The 14,001-nt window shown below is 57.1% G+C and overlaps 3 protein-coding genes across 3 annotated transcripts; 1 reads left to right on the top strand and 2 right to left on the bottom strand.

Moving 5' to 3' along the window:
- Positions 1–4,354: 4,354 nt before the first annotated feature.
- On the top strand, positions 4,355–4,915 carry CGCS363_v009539 (uncharacterized protein; the record flags this gene model as incomplete). Its single annotated transcript, XM_036641388.1, has 1 exon — positions 4,355–4,915. One exon carries the CDS (start codon positions 4,355–4,357, stop codon positions 4,913–4,915), a length of 561 nt encoding a protein of 186 aa, XP_036492764.1.
- A 252-nt stretch (positions 4,916–5,167) lies between these two features.
- TOXD-2 (Protein TOXD) lies at positions 5,168–6,360 on the bottom strand (the record flags this gene model as incomplete). Its single annotated transcript, XM_036641387.1, has 3 exons — positions 5,168–5,824; positions 5,893–6,022; positions 6,083–6,360. The coding sequence occupies 3 exons, from the start codon at positions 6,358–6,360 to the stop codon at positions 5,168–5,170; spliced, it is 1,065 nt and encodes a 354-aa protein (XP_036492765.1).
- A 1,118-nt stretch (positions 6,361–7,478) lies between these two features.
- Positions 7,479–9,579, bottom strand: crzA (C2H2 finger domain transcription factor crzA; the record flags this gene model as incomplete). The annotated part of the gene is made up of 2 exons (XM_036641386.1): positions 7,479–8,431; positions 8,484–9,579. The coding sequence occupies 2 exons, from the start codon at positions 9,577–9,579 to the stop codon at positions 7,479–7,481; spliced, it is 2,049 nt and encodes a 682-aa protein (XP_036492762.1).
- Between the last annotated feature and the right edge of the window lie 4,422 nt (positions 9,580–14,001).

Here is a 14,001-nt window from a genome sequence, read left to right as displayed (position 1 = left end):
GGTGCTGAGAGGAGGCTTCTGTCTGGCTCGGTGCCGGATATCGTAGGCCTGCACGTCGAGTTGAACGGATGACTTCGTCGTTGGTCGGGGTTGAAACGATGCAATGCGTAGGATTCGGGGTCGTATCGCATGCGCCGCCGGCGTTGGCGGTGCCGTCCAGTCGTCGTGAAGATTAAGAAGGCTTGTTGATGCACGAGAGGAGGAGGAAGCTCCCTTGATCAGCAGGAGCCATACATAGCATGAAGCAAGTTGAGGTAAGGTATGTCGGAGTAATAATTATGGATATGGATGCTGGATGTACGTCGTTGCGATCCATCTGCCCAGCCATCCGTCCTATCACGTCCAATCCGAATCATCAATGAGTGAGTCTCCTCTGCTGTCTCCCGGCTGTTGCTCCTCAGTATCGTCCCGCTCCCCTCGCATGGCCCATCATCCATGATACCAAGCACTGCATACTGCGAGTAGATGCGAGGAGGGAGGTGCCACAGTCGGCAAGAGCGCAAAGAGCGACTCGTCCGCCAGAGGGTGTTCATCCCTGGCATCTGGGCGGGTGGAAGGGCGGGCCTGGCGATTCATTGGCTGCACAAGTGTGATGCAGTCCCTGCAAGTCCCGTCTTTTGACTCGATTCACACCACTTCGGGGGGTCCCCCTCCCCTCCCATCCAGCCTGCCGCCCAGGTGATGCCTCTTCTCCAGGATCCCATCTGCTTCAAGTGGGCGGCGGGCATTCGGGCAGCACATACCACACCACACCACACACACGCACCACTAATACACTGCGGGAGTGGAACACAAAACCAAGGTCAGGAGGTTATTATCGATGCCTCTCTCAAGTTCCTGTAATGACAGACAGTAGGGTACCTTACCTTTACTTAGACAAGCAGACGGGTTGTGACGATGGCCCACGAGCTAGTTCGAGAGAAGAGCCGAGGGGACGACGGCCGGAGGGGACGACACAACGACCAACGCCCTTGCCGCGCCCTCGCCTGCCTGCCACTTCACTTTCTTTCCTACCTACCTTACCCAGACAGGGTACCCCAATGCCACCTGCTCTTGGACCGGTATCCGCACCTTAATTGCTTATGACAGTCGTCTCTGGACTTCGGTTCCTAGACTAAGCAACAAGCTGGACCCTACCCAATGCACGCAACGGCTGGTTATTCCATCCTTCTTCCCTGTGACGGGCAATGAGCTGTCAGCACCGTCTCTTGGGTTGTCGCTGCAACACTTGTTTGTTGCCCTCCTCAGCACTGCGATGTTCCATGTTGTTCATCATGACGCCTCACGTTACACTCTCATCAACCCCTCCAAAAGGAGCCCGCCAGCCCAAGAGAAAAAGCCGCACACACAGAAAGCAATTGTGTATCACGGCCCCTGCCAGAACCCTTATCCGCTTGCGCCCGGGCGCTCGTCTTCTCCTCGGGGTTCATCTCAGACCGTCAGTCGACAGTCGACGGTCACTTCCCTTCCAGCTGACTGGAAATCCGTTTCACTCGCCGACAGCGCTCAATTGGCGGAAATACATGCCTCTCCAGCCACCTCGCCGCGCTCCCCCATGTACCTACACGCCCACATCCACCCGCCAAGCATGGGCACCATGGAGAAGTGAGATGCCTCACACACTCCATACGCGCAGAGCTCGTCGTAGTCAGATACCTACGGGCACATCACTGCCATGTTGATGACAAGCAGCTTCTGCCATGCAGGCGAGTCTTCTCACACACCTATGTATGGCATACGAACCAACGCTATTGCCATTGTCTCTGGGCCGCGGCGGCGGAAGCGGGACGAGGCTTGCAAGGGCAAGGAAACTGAGGGAGGTGCCGTCGCTCATGGAGACGTTGCCATGCGGACGACGGCTCGGCCAGCATGCTAGCTAGCATCGACGTTGATGCACCAAGCCGCACACGATGAGGTATCGATACATGGACAACTGGGCAGCCATGCACCTGCGACCGTGGGATGACATCCGCTGGGGGTTGTATCCGTACCTGTTCGCACGGCGACATCCTGTCGGGGCTCCTGGCCAGTCTTCCCACGCCGCCGGAGCCCCATCTGGCATCTGTACGATGGGCGAATGTGCTCTCGAGCCAGCGCCAGACCTGCGTCTGAATGGGTGTACTTGCAGCACCGCTGGCTGCGCATCGGGAACTAACAGGGCCTTCATGCACACCCAAGTCTGGGCCTGTCTTGCGATGCAGGCGACACTCCTGTACTGGATCGTCTTGTCTGGTTGTCCCACCTCCAGCATTTTCTGGGCGCATCAGTCATCCACTCATCCCACGATAATCGCCCAAAGAGGCATGGCGTGTCCTTCACCGCTTCAACATCTCAAACCACGCTGGCCGAATTCGCACCAACCAGCCACGCCGAATCGCCAAGTCTACACTCTGGACGCGACGGTGGAGAAGAAATTTCAATTTCCTCCCCCTTCTCGCCGTCAATGGACACAACGAGTGCGGATATGAAAGTCATTGTCCTCACATGAGACATGTCATTTTGAGCGCAAGAAATGTGGTGACAACCCTCTCACGTTGGTTTCCACAGCTTCAGCAACAGCCTGATAGCTTGACTGCAGGCAGCTCAACCGATCATTGCCACACAGACATGAGCCCATGGATGCTCTTCGGATGAACTTTGAGTGTGATGTTGCGGCTCTTTCTGGCGGTCAGACCTGAGCCGAGAATACGGCGAAGGCAACTTTCTGCTTCGTACCTAACCTCTGTTCAGGTTGAAACTATGGGTCGATGGGGAAGACAACTCAGCAAGTGCAGCATCACCGACTTAGCTAGCTGCAGACTGCAATTGACCTCCACAAGAATCATGTCGACAACTTTTCGAATGGAGCCCGGAGTTTAATGACTCCAGCTGCAAGAAAGCTCTCCATTTCATGACGAGCATCAAGTCATCGATCCCCCAGATTACTTGGCTGTTTACCTAGCGGTCTCGTGGAAAGGGCATGTAAATCATGTTCGCGTTTAGGGATCAGAGGGTCCGCCGTAACCACAGTCCATGGCGCCCCGTTATTGAGATGCCTAACGCGGCCTGTCCCATGCGCGTCCATGTCTCAAGTCGTTGGTTTAGACGGTGACAAAGAGCACCGGTGGCTTGGAAGAAAGAAGTCTTGGACGAGACAAATCCGGGGTTGGAATTCGGGACGAGCCCGACGGCCCTTGCTTGTGACCGTGACCTTGACCGTAACCGTACCCTTTTCGAAGGGGCCGTGAAGAAGAAGGATTGTTCCGCTTCCGCTGCCGGCCGGAACACGACCTACGGATACCAAGCCGCAAGAGCAACGACCCTGCATCCCCGAGTAAAAAGTGACGGTGGATAAGAGATAGCTACCCGCGGAGCCGAGGTGAGGATGAGGTCCGGTTCGGTCAGCCTCAGCAAGCGCAGCCACAGCCACCGCCATCTCACGCCCCCCGGAGCTCCCGCCAAGGGCGCAGTCACCAACCGCGGTCCCCCCCAATGGAAGTGCCGACTCAGGGTCCAAGATCGGCCTGTCGTTTATCCCAGCTTGCGCCTCCCCCAAACATGGACGTTACCATAGGGCTCATTCCGAGGCACTGGCTCCTCCTCCAGGGGTTAAAATTAGTATCACAGGCTGTTTCAGCGACTCTTCTCAGTCAACGTCGAGTATCAAGATTGCTGCGAAATGTCATCCATTCGCCCTCAATGTCACTGAGGAAAATCGCTTCAAAATCTCACCCGATGCGCCGCGAGCCAATGCCTTCCTCCCCTTCCTTGGTGGGTGTAAGTCAGCCAGGCACTAACTGCAATTGAGTGCAAACGACTGCTAGCATCGGCAGAGCTGCCATCCGTGTTTGCGTCGGTTTGCTTATGCTTGTTGACTTGCACGCGCCGCCTCCATCCTTCGAGTGACGTCGATGGTTTAGTGCCGCAGCAGGGCAAGGTCCATGCGACACTATCTCGGCATCAGGTGCACCCTTCCTCTGCTCTTTGTTTTGGCGTTGACAACCCCCCCTCCCCCCCTCCCAAGGAGGACGTGCCATCAGACGAAACAAAAGATGCTGGCCCCCTTCGCTCATACCGTTCCTGTTTGCTGGAAAGGCAATTCAACCGTCGGTCAGGACAAGGTTCCTTCCCGGCCGCTTACACTCTGCTGGAGACAAACCACGCGGGAACCCCGCTGATCCTCGGACTACAGGGAAGGAAGCTGACTTGATCTCGACTTCACCTCGCCCTTCAGCTCGATAGTCTCTTGCCATCAGACGTTGTTCTTCTCTATCTCTGTCCAACTCTCGAAAGGAGCCCGAGTCCACTTGGGGCCATCGGCTCAACACCCCCAGCAGCTTCTCCGAGATCACCACCGGGGAACCCATCCGCCACCATGCCCGCTCACCACAACCTCACAATACGCATCCCGCTCCCTAGCATGCTCCCGGCGGAGGCCGTCATCGAGACTCTCCAGTCGCAGTCTCCAGCCCTCCGCCACCAGCCGCTGATAACCCGCTTCGAGAAGGTACCCGTCAGCCTCGACAGCATCGTCGACGACGACTTCTTCCTCGACACGGGCCTCAAGATCTCCTCCTACGTGGTCTACGAAAAGGTCACCGTCGTGCCAGGCATCAAGAAGGAAATCTCCTTCCCGGCCGTCCTTCAAAACATTCCCAACGGTCTCCGCGCCCGCGCCTCGGCCCCGGGCGGCGTCATCGTTCGGAGCGAGTGGCTCGTCGTGCCCCGGCCCGAAGAGCGCTGGCCGGGCGAGCACAGCTCCGGCAAGCTCGGGGGCTACGTCGACGGCGACTACGAGCTCGTGGAGAACGTCAGGGTCGAGACGAGCCGGATGCTGATGCCTCTCGTCAAGGGGCAGATGGAGGGCGCTCATCGGGAATTGTTGCGGAAGATGCTCGACGAGGTGGCGCAAAAAGTCGGCCGGTCCAAGATGTGATACGACGCGAACGGTGGGAAAAGGACATAATTTGGAAGTAGTCCGATTTTTTGGGCTGGCGTTGGTTTGCGAGCTTTTCTCTGTTTGTCTAGATACCACGGTCATTCATCATTCAGCGTTCGCTATCGTCTTTGGAAAAAGAAAATGAAGGGCCTATCCCTTCGGCATTAATCTCCGCCCTTTGACTCACAACACACACCCTCCCCTCGTCGTTCCTCGTGTGCTCATTCACAGCCTCCCCTTCTGTAATTGTCAAATGGTATAAACAAGCTTGCCCGCACTGACCTTGCCCTCCTTCAACTCCTTCAGCCCGACAATGACGCCGTCGAGTCCACTGCCGCCGCGGTTCTTGATGACGCGGATGGGCTTCAGCTTGCCCGCGGCAAGCAGCTCCCTGCTCAGCTCCCAGAAGCGCTTGCCAAACTCGTAGTTCTCCGGCACGGCGTCCCTCTTTCCAAAGTAGCCAAACTCCTCGCCGAAAACGGTGTAGTACAGGCTCATCTGCACGTCAGCGTTGGGGTTGACCTCCTGCACCTTCTTCTTGTCGACGGGCAGCAGCGTGCCGACGAGGGACGGCTTCGAGGACGACAGGGCCCTGGCAACGATCGCCGCGGACTCGTCGGTCGACTGGCAGTCCCAGGCGAGCGTGAGCGCGTCGCCGGTGTGCTTGCGGATGTCCTCGGACACGGTGGGCGACTTGTAGTCGAAGACGGCGGAGGCGCCGAGCTCCTTGAGGTAGTCGAAGTTGTGCGGGGAGGCGGTAGTGATGACGTCGTAGCCCGACAGCTTGGCGTACTGGATGCCGGAGATGCCCATGGCCGTGCTGCCGCCGTAGATGAGGATGGTCTTGGGTTCCTTTGCGGGGGAGCTGGGCAGCGGGAGCTTGAGGGTCTGGTAGAGACCTTGGCCCTGGTTTTGCGTGTGTAAGTGGATGATGGATCACGGGTGGGGGGTGGTGGTGAAAGGGAGAGACATACGACAGTGGTGACGGCAATACCGAGGGTGGCAGCCTCCTCGTCGGTGATGTTGTCGGGAGTCTTGATCTGGAGGTCGCCCTTGACGGCAATGTACTTGGCGAAAGCGCCGTCAATCTCCCGCAGAGCATTGCTAGATGTCGTCGTCAGCCACACCAATGGCCTCTGTCTTGTCGACCGAGAGGAAACTCACGATCCGTTGACGGGTCCGCAGATACGGTCGCCCTTCTTGAAATCCTTGGTCACTCCGGATCCGACCTCCTCCACGATACCGGCGTAGTCGCAGCCGACCCAGATGCCGACGCAGCCCGCCTTGTCCGCGAGGTCGACGTGCTTCCAGTCGGTGGGGTTGATGGCCACCGCGGTCGTCTTGACCAGGATGTAGTCGTCGGCGGGAAGCTTGGGGACTGGTGCGTCGACAACCTTGGCCACGCCGGCCTCGATCGTCTTGACAGCTTGGTTCTGAGCCATTGTGAAGTCTATGCGAGTGTGAGTGAGTCGAAAGGCGGTGATGTCAATTCACTTCCCAATTGGGTCTATATGCCGAGAGCGAAGGGTGTCTTATATGGAAAAAGCTATGCCAACCACACAAACAAAGCATGAGAGCGTTCCTGCCCCCTCCGTCGTCAGAGCTTACAAATGCTAGTCCCGCGTCCAGCCAAGCCCAGAGCGCGGGTCCTTGAGTCTCCAGCATCTGCTGCTCGGCACATTGATGGCGGGGGCGGTCAACCTCACACAAAACCAGATCATAGACGGCCCGCACCCAGAGGACGGAACGTGGCTGTCGCGCGGATCTAACACCGTTCCTGGAGTATTCCCGGTGGTCAAGCTCTCCATTCTGCGTCCCCTCCTAAAGAGCTCCCAAAAAAGCCCTTGCTAGGATAGATGCCGAGGGAGTTCACCTTATTGGCACTAAAGCTTGCAGGGCAGGGCAGAGGGAGCTCCTCTGGCCCGGGGCCCTGTTCAACCGAAGGTCCCGTCTCGGCGCCGGCCATCTGCTTACGGCAACAGCCCATGCTGACCCTCCGTCGGGTGCTGCCCAGCCCGGCGCCGGATGCATTTGTCAGATCAGAGCTTGGCCGGCTGCAAATAGAATCGCTGCCGGACGTTGCTTGAAGACGTTGTCATTACCTACGTACATGGCCTTATCCGCACTGAACGATGAGCGAAAAGCCCCGCTACTGCGACGATTTAGCCCCGCGGGCCCCCTCGCTCGTGATGTAACCATATCGTTATCGCCGACGGAAACCCCTCCGAGGGGCAATGCTTTGCCAAGTACATCTCACGTGCAACGGAGGCCATGGTGATTTTTACTCAAATGGAGGAGTAGAGGTGAACCTAGAATTTCATCATAATGGTATCTATAGCAACGCGTTCTAAACCCTGTAACCAGACCATCCGCTCAATGCCATCCATATCAGCGGCAATATTCGCAGTGTCCCCTTACAACAGTCGCTTGTTCATGAAGCGGTATAACACCAGGAATAAAAAAGATAAAAGACGTGTATCATAGACGATCCGTCGCACGTAGAAGTCAAACAACAAAGCAAAAAAAAAAAAAAAAGACAGCAACCAGCCGTGTTCGAACACTACCGACCGCCGTAGTCGCTGGCGTAACCAACTTCGCCGAACCCTTGGCTCATGCCACCCTCGCCAAACCCTGTGCCGGGTCCGCTGACATAACCGCCATCGTCACCTTCGTAATCGCTAGCTTCGAACGATGAACGGCCTGAAATGTCGTCTTCCAGGCCGCTGCTTGCGTCCGGCGCAGACCAGTTCATTTGCGCGAGTGCTGGGTACTGTGCGAGCAGAGCGGCAGGCAACATGTACTGGCCGCTGGTATCCATAGGGTAGCCCGGCTCCATCATGGCACCTTGGGCAGCCATATTTTGCATGTTCTGCTGTTGCATCCGCTGTTCTTGCCAAGCACGCTGTCTGTCAAGCATTTCTTCGTCCAGCAAGGGTTTGATGCAGATCCGACCTGCTTCAGAACGGAAATGTCTGCCAAGCGCATCCGCACGCGCAAATCTCCGGCCGCAGCCCCACTGGCCACCAGCCTTCAGATCGCCCTTGCAGACAAACTTCTTCTCTCCCGAGTGCAGCCCCTCGTGTCTCTTTCTGTCGTGCTGCCGAGCAAACGCCTTGCCGCAAACTGTACATACGAATGGACGTTCGTCTGTGTGTGTGCGCAGATGGGATCGCAAGTTGTAAGCTCTCGTGAATCGTTTCGGGCACAGCGTGCACTGGAAGGTGGCAGGATGCTTCTGCACACGTTTCGCGTTGCCGTTATCCTGGGAGTTTTGGTATTCAGGGTCTGCCAGTCTCAACGCAATGACGTTATTGGGCACCGCCGATGTCGACTGTCTTCTGCGATTGGGACTCGTGGCCTGTCGGTCGAGCGGTGAGAGTGATCGCGAGGAGTCTCTCGACAGATCGACACCCAGATGAGGGGACAAGCTGCCTGAAGGAGTCTGGCGAACCATGCCAGGACCGCCGCTGTTGAAAGGGTCCGTAACCGCACGTGGACGGGATCGGGGACGGCCTGTTGCTTCTGTTAGTCACGAACGAATAGGTCAGAGTTGCGAGTCCCATACCTCGGTCAGGAGGAGTCAAGGAATCTTGATCCATGGGAGGCTTGGGGGTCTCGAAGTTGTTCGATCTTGAAGTAGGCGCAAACTCGATGTTGATAGCTGGCGCAACCTGGGGCATCTCATGTTGCTGCAGTGTCGGAAAAGCCTCCTGGCCCGCGTAGCCGGCAGCATATCCGGCATTTTGGGCAGCGAGGCCAAAGTTGGTCGGTTGGTTGAGCTCGGGCATCGTCTGGGGGAGGATGCGCGGGGAGATGGCCGGACTGTGGGAGGGGCTCCGGCCGTGCAGGTTGGGGCTGCTAAGCGCCGGGTCCGAAATTGTGAAGCTGTCGAAGCCCTGAATCTGCTGGTAAAGACCAGAGTCTTGCGGGCGCTGCATGGGCGAATGGCGCTGGTCGACCGCCTCGAAGCTGTCGGCGCTCACGAGGTTAGGCGACGGGGCGGCGGAAGAGACGTCCGAGTACTCGGACGGAGACCTCCGGTGGCCCTGAAACTGGGGTTGACTCCATTCGTTCAGCTGGTTCGGCAGCAGGGCGGCCTCGGGGCCGAGTGAGGCGTTTCTCGAGTGACCGGAAGGGGGCGACGAGAATTGGTGTTGGTTGAAGGCCGGAGACTGGTGCGCAGAGGGTGTCTGGTGGGGGTCGGGGTTGAGCAGGTGGGGAGGGGTCGGCGAGTGGTGGCTCTGAGGCATGGCCATGTTCATGTCGCCTGGGTTGAGGCTGCTCTGGTCGAAGACTCCGGCGTTGTACTGCTGCTCGCCCTGAGTAGTGTTGGAGGGGAAGAGAGGAAAGTCGCCGGAGGCGAAGTTGGGGTCGAGGAAGCCGGCCGAGCTCTGGTTCGCGAAGGCGGCGGACTGGTTGAACGACTGGCCGTTCTGCTGGCCGTTCAGGAAGTTGTTATTGTTGTTGAAGGTGTTGAAGTCGGCGGAGGCGGGTCCGGAGAAGGCTTGTGTAGCTGATTGATCCAAGCCGAGGCCGAGTCCAATGTTTCCTGCGTCGGTAGGCTGAAACGGATTCGGCGATGGGGAATGCGAGGGTTGTCTTATATGAGGCTGTTGATGCCCCGCAGACGGTGAGCGACCGCGTTGGGCCTGTTGATCCATGATGTAAATGGATGCCGGGAGTCGGTAGTCGGAAGGATGGGATGCGTGTGTTGCGTGTGTGTGAGAGTGTTTGTTGCCGTCTTTAGAACTGGGCGAGGCAGTTCACAAGTCAGCCTTTCAGGCACCGCACTGCCCTGGGGCTGTGCTGACGCGCGAGAGCTGACAGACCGCACCCAACTGGCGACGGCGGGGGAGAAGCGTATGCGACGGACTGCGATTCGCTGTCGCAAAGACTTATGCGGGAACGGTAGACGTAGGCGCTTCTGGCGGATGTAACTGAACAATGCGATGGAGAGCGATGCCGAAGAGAGGACGAAAGTCGAGGGGGTTGTTTGCGGGTTTTGGAGGGGGCGTTGGAGAGAATGCGTGTCGCAGTAAGGTAGCAAGAAGAAGCGTCGGGAGTGTGTGTGTGCGGTAAGCGGTGGTAATGAGGTAAGTAAGGCAAGTAGGTACGCAGTAGGTAAGGTAGGTAGGTACCAGCGTGCCAAGGGGAGTTGAGATGGGGAAGCGAGGGACTTGGATTCCTGTCCTGTTCTGTGGGCGGGCCAGAGACCGCGGGACCGGACTGGACAGCTGGAGGACTCAGACTCAGACTCTCAGGATCAGACTCAGGACTGGCGGGACCGACTGAGAGAGACAGAGGGACAGAGAACCTCGCAGTCACTTCTAGCGGTAATTTGGGGTCTGAGGTGTGTCGGTCGGGTCCCAGTTTGCAGCGGGCACCTGGGGGGGAACTTGATTGGGAGGGGAAGGGGGGGAGGAGGAGGAGAGGAGAGGGGTGAGGGAGGAGGACAGTGGAGGGGTGCGACCAGGGTCTGGGAGACAGAGACGCGAGTGGAGAGGCAGGTGCTATGCGCGGTAAGGTAAGGTACCTCACAGTGCTGGAGACTGACAGGCGACGTGGTTGGCTGGAGGGGATCCACCTGGGCGGCCCAATCTGGGTGGTGCCCACAAGGCTGTGCACGTTTGAGGATGGATCTGTCGACCGGCGCCTTTGGTAAGTCACTCAGTGCCTGGCAGACGCACTACCTGACAGTTGTGCCTGACTTTGGCACCTCGATTGGGTACCTTTTTTTGTGTGTCCAGTTCCCAGCTGCAGTGAGTATCGTACCTTCGGCGGCAGGTACCTGGCGTTGGGGTTGGGGTTGGGTTGGGGGCGGCCAAGTTGTGCGTGCTTGCTTGTCTGTTCACGTAGCACCGCTCTCTGCCCTGCTCTCTGCAACGGCGCGCTCCGACTGCCCGTTCTACTGACTGGAATGCGCCGGGCTGCTTTTGCTTTGCTGTGCTGTTGCTTTGGCTGCAGCTCTGCGTCTCGGCTTCTGATCCTCTGCTGCTACGGCCGCTTTACGTCTGGTACTCGGTTGGTTGTCGTCCTTGGTGTTCAAAGAGGAGCTGTACCGGCCGCGTGTCTGTCTGCGTGGAGCGGCGAGCGAAGCGAGCGAGAAGCGATGCTATGCTGCAAGCCTAGAACCGTAAATCCAAAAATATCCTTTTCTTGTTCTTTCGGGGCCGGCAGGGATCAGGACGCGACAGCTAGGCGAATTGTCGTCGAAGCTATCGTAGCTCTCTCTGCTGTTGCTTTGCACTGCTCTCAATTGTGGGCGTGCGTTGCGTGCGTTTGCTTGCCACCTTGGCCCCGACGTCCTGCTGTCGGATGACGATGCTGCTGCTGCTGCTGCTGCTGCTGCTGCTGCTGGTTGTTTGTGTCCGGTTGGTCAACCTTTTAGTAGCGCTCGTTATGGCTGCTAAGAGAACAAACGGTTTGATGATGATGTGATGTCCACAACGGGGGTGATGCCAATTAGTGGGATTTGCGAAAAGTAGATGGCGTTTCTGTGCTGATATTCGTGGGAGCACGGGACGGAGGGCGCCAACAGCCATGCAGCCGTGGCGGCCGATTGAACGACACTTCACTTTGGACTGGGGTGTCCGTGGGAAGCAGATACACCCTGGAGCAAGCTTGTGACTCGCGACGGCGCGGTAATCAGCTGTGCCGGTCGGCGGCGGCGTCGGAGGTCGGGGATCGGGGGGGTTAGGTGAGCTTGCTGCTGCTTGACCTACCTAGGTAGGTAGCTTGGTTATTTGGTGGTCGGCGTCGCGGGCATGTGGGCTAATAAACACACTTCCACTTTACAATTTCTTAATTACACACTGGCTCCCTGGCGCATGATATTTCGCCCTTCTTTCAGTTTAGACCATGAGAAACGGGCGGGAAACAGTCCGGTGCAAGAGGGGCCAAATAGGGGTCCTGTTTCGAACATGAACATATTCAAGATAATGCCATCACTTCCAAGGTGTGGCCGGGTCACACCAGGGTGTGGTTGCTGGTACCGAGCACGGGGAAATGGATTCACAGGAGGCGGATCATTGCTTCCTGTCCTCACGAGAACGGACATCCCGTCCGTACAGTAGAATTGTGCGGCTTGTTGGCCGTAGGTGGTGTAGACTCGGTGATCCAAGCGTCGATCCGCATCCTTATTCGTACAAACCCATCCATTTCATTACTGTTATGTCATGCCTGTACGCTGAGTATATGCGAATATATGACCTAGGTCTATTCCTGTACAGCTTATACAGCTCACCACCTTGCTGACCTTAACCCAGGTAAGGCGCGCTAGGTCCCAGAGTGTCCAGACTGGATCATTTCCATATTACTCTTCTGACAGTTCATATTGCTGTCTATCCCAGACCGTGGTTGTCTCCCCATCAGCCGGCCTCTGGCTGGTGGTCCGTTCCACGGCCAATGGAATCTCGACTTGCTGGTCCTACGAGTGAGTGTGTTTCTGCTTGGGCAGGCATGTACCTATGTCTGGAGATCTGTTTGGTAAGTACCTAATAACCTACTCTGTAAGATGAGGAGGTATGGTTGGTTGGTGTCCGCAAGTACTCTGTAGGTGCCTGGCCAAGCCAGGGGAAGGTTTCTGGCAATGGCACGAATACCTAGCAACTTGTAACTGAAAGTGTTAGGTTAGGCGTTTTTTTTTTTGCTTCTCCAAGTCTGCCTTGAGGTGGGTTCGTGTTTCCCCCGTCCGTGTCCACCGCCCAGCCAGCGCGCGCTGACTGCTTGACCAGACCCGATAATTTGAAATTACGCTGTTCCTCGCTTGGTCTTGGCATCTGGTTTCCCACCACCTTCCTTCACAGTTCCGTGCCGCAGAGCAGAGCAGAGCAGAGCACACGCCGACGGCACCGTGACCCCATCCATCCATTCCCATTCCCATTCCCATCCTTCCCACCCTCTCACTGATCCATGGCTTTCGCGTTTGCCCTGCATTTTCCCATCCTTCCCACCCTCCCCTGTGCGCCAGTATTGACTTCCGGCGCTGTTCACTGTTCAGTCTTCATCTCTTGGCCTGGTCCGTCATCATTCCGTGCGCGCCGCAATACCGCCAAAATTCCAACCGCCTGTCATCGGTCTGTCAGTGTCACAGGTCGTCGCCCCGTCTAGACCTTGACGCCCGTAGGTATTGACAGGCCTGGTTCATCCACTTTCCACCTCCAGTATCCAGTTGATTAGACGACCTGACACAGACGAAAGAGCCCACTTGAAGCTGTGATTCGCGTCAGCATGAGATGAGAGTGGACAGCCAAACGACTGGCCTCATCAAAAATATGACACCACTAACAACCGTTGGCTGTCCGAAGGTCTCGGGTTTCTCTGCTTAGAATAAGCACCGAATTAATGGTGACGAGAGAGGGCCACCAAATGTGGTTTGCTCATGGGGTGTCGGACTCTCGAAATGGTAGTCTACGCGCGCAGGAAGAAGATGCTGACACTTTGTCATCGCCGTTGCCCTCATCAGACAGGCCGATTCGCGAGCAAGCGAGATGGCATAGCGACTTGCAAAGCAATCCTACTCGTCTCCATGTAGCCCTGTGCAAGTCCGGCATATGCATGTTCCTCCCAGATACTGATACAGGTCGCAACGCCGAGTTCGAGTCCGTCCTCGTCTAACACATACAGAGTCCGCTGGTACCTACCGAGTAAGGTACCTCAGCTCGGCTTCGGTGACGTCTGTCCAATCAGCCCTGCTTCATCCATCTTATCGTTTGACAGCCGCTGCAAATCGCCGGCACTGTCGCCTCACTAGGCTGAGCCGCCGGTTTACTATCGACAGGCACAAGTCTCACCTTCCCGCGTCCAAGTGCATAGCATTGGGGCGAACATCAGATTCAACATGAACCTCACCCCTCAAATCTACATCAGCGTCACATCTCACCCAGCTTGTTCGGATGCGATCGCCCACCTGAATCATCCGCTATCCCTCCATTGCTGGCAACATTTGGCGGCCCCGGATTTCCAATGACACTTCTCGGAAGGAGACCAAATGAGGCGCAATTCGTTTCGAAACAGGGCCCCCCCTCTTTGCCAGAATCACGACAACGGCCACCAGCAGCCCTGGTATCGACATTGTCGTTCGC

This window comes from Colletotrichum siamense (assembly GCF_013390195.1).
Source record: "Colletotrichum siamense strain Cg363 chromosome Unknown KSG_Cg363_contig06, whole genome shotgun sequence".
NCBI lineage: Eukaryota > Fungi > Ascomycota > Sordariomycetes > Glomerellales > Glomerellaceae > Colletotrichum > Colletotrichum siamense.
The sequence above is the reverse complement of the archived record's forward strand: the minus strand, read 5'-3'. Positions and strand labels throughout refer to the sequence as shown.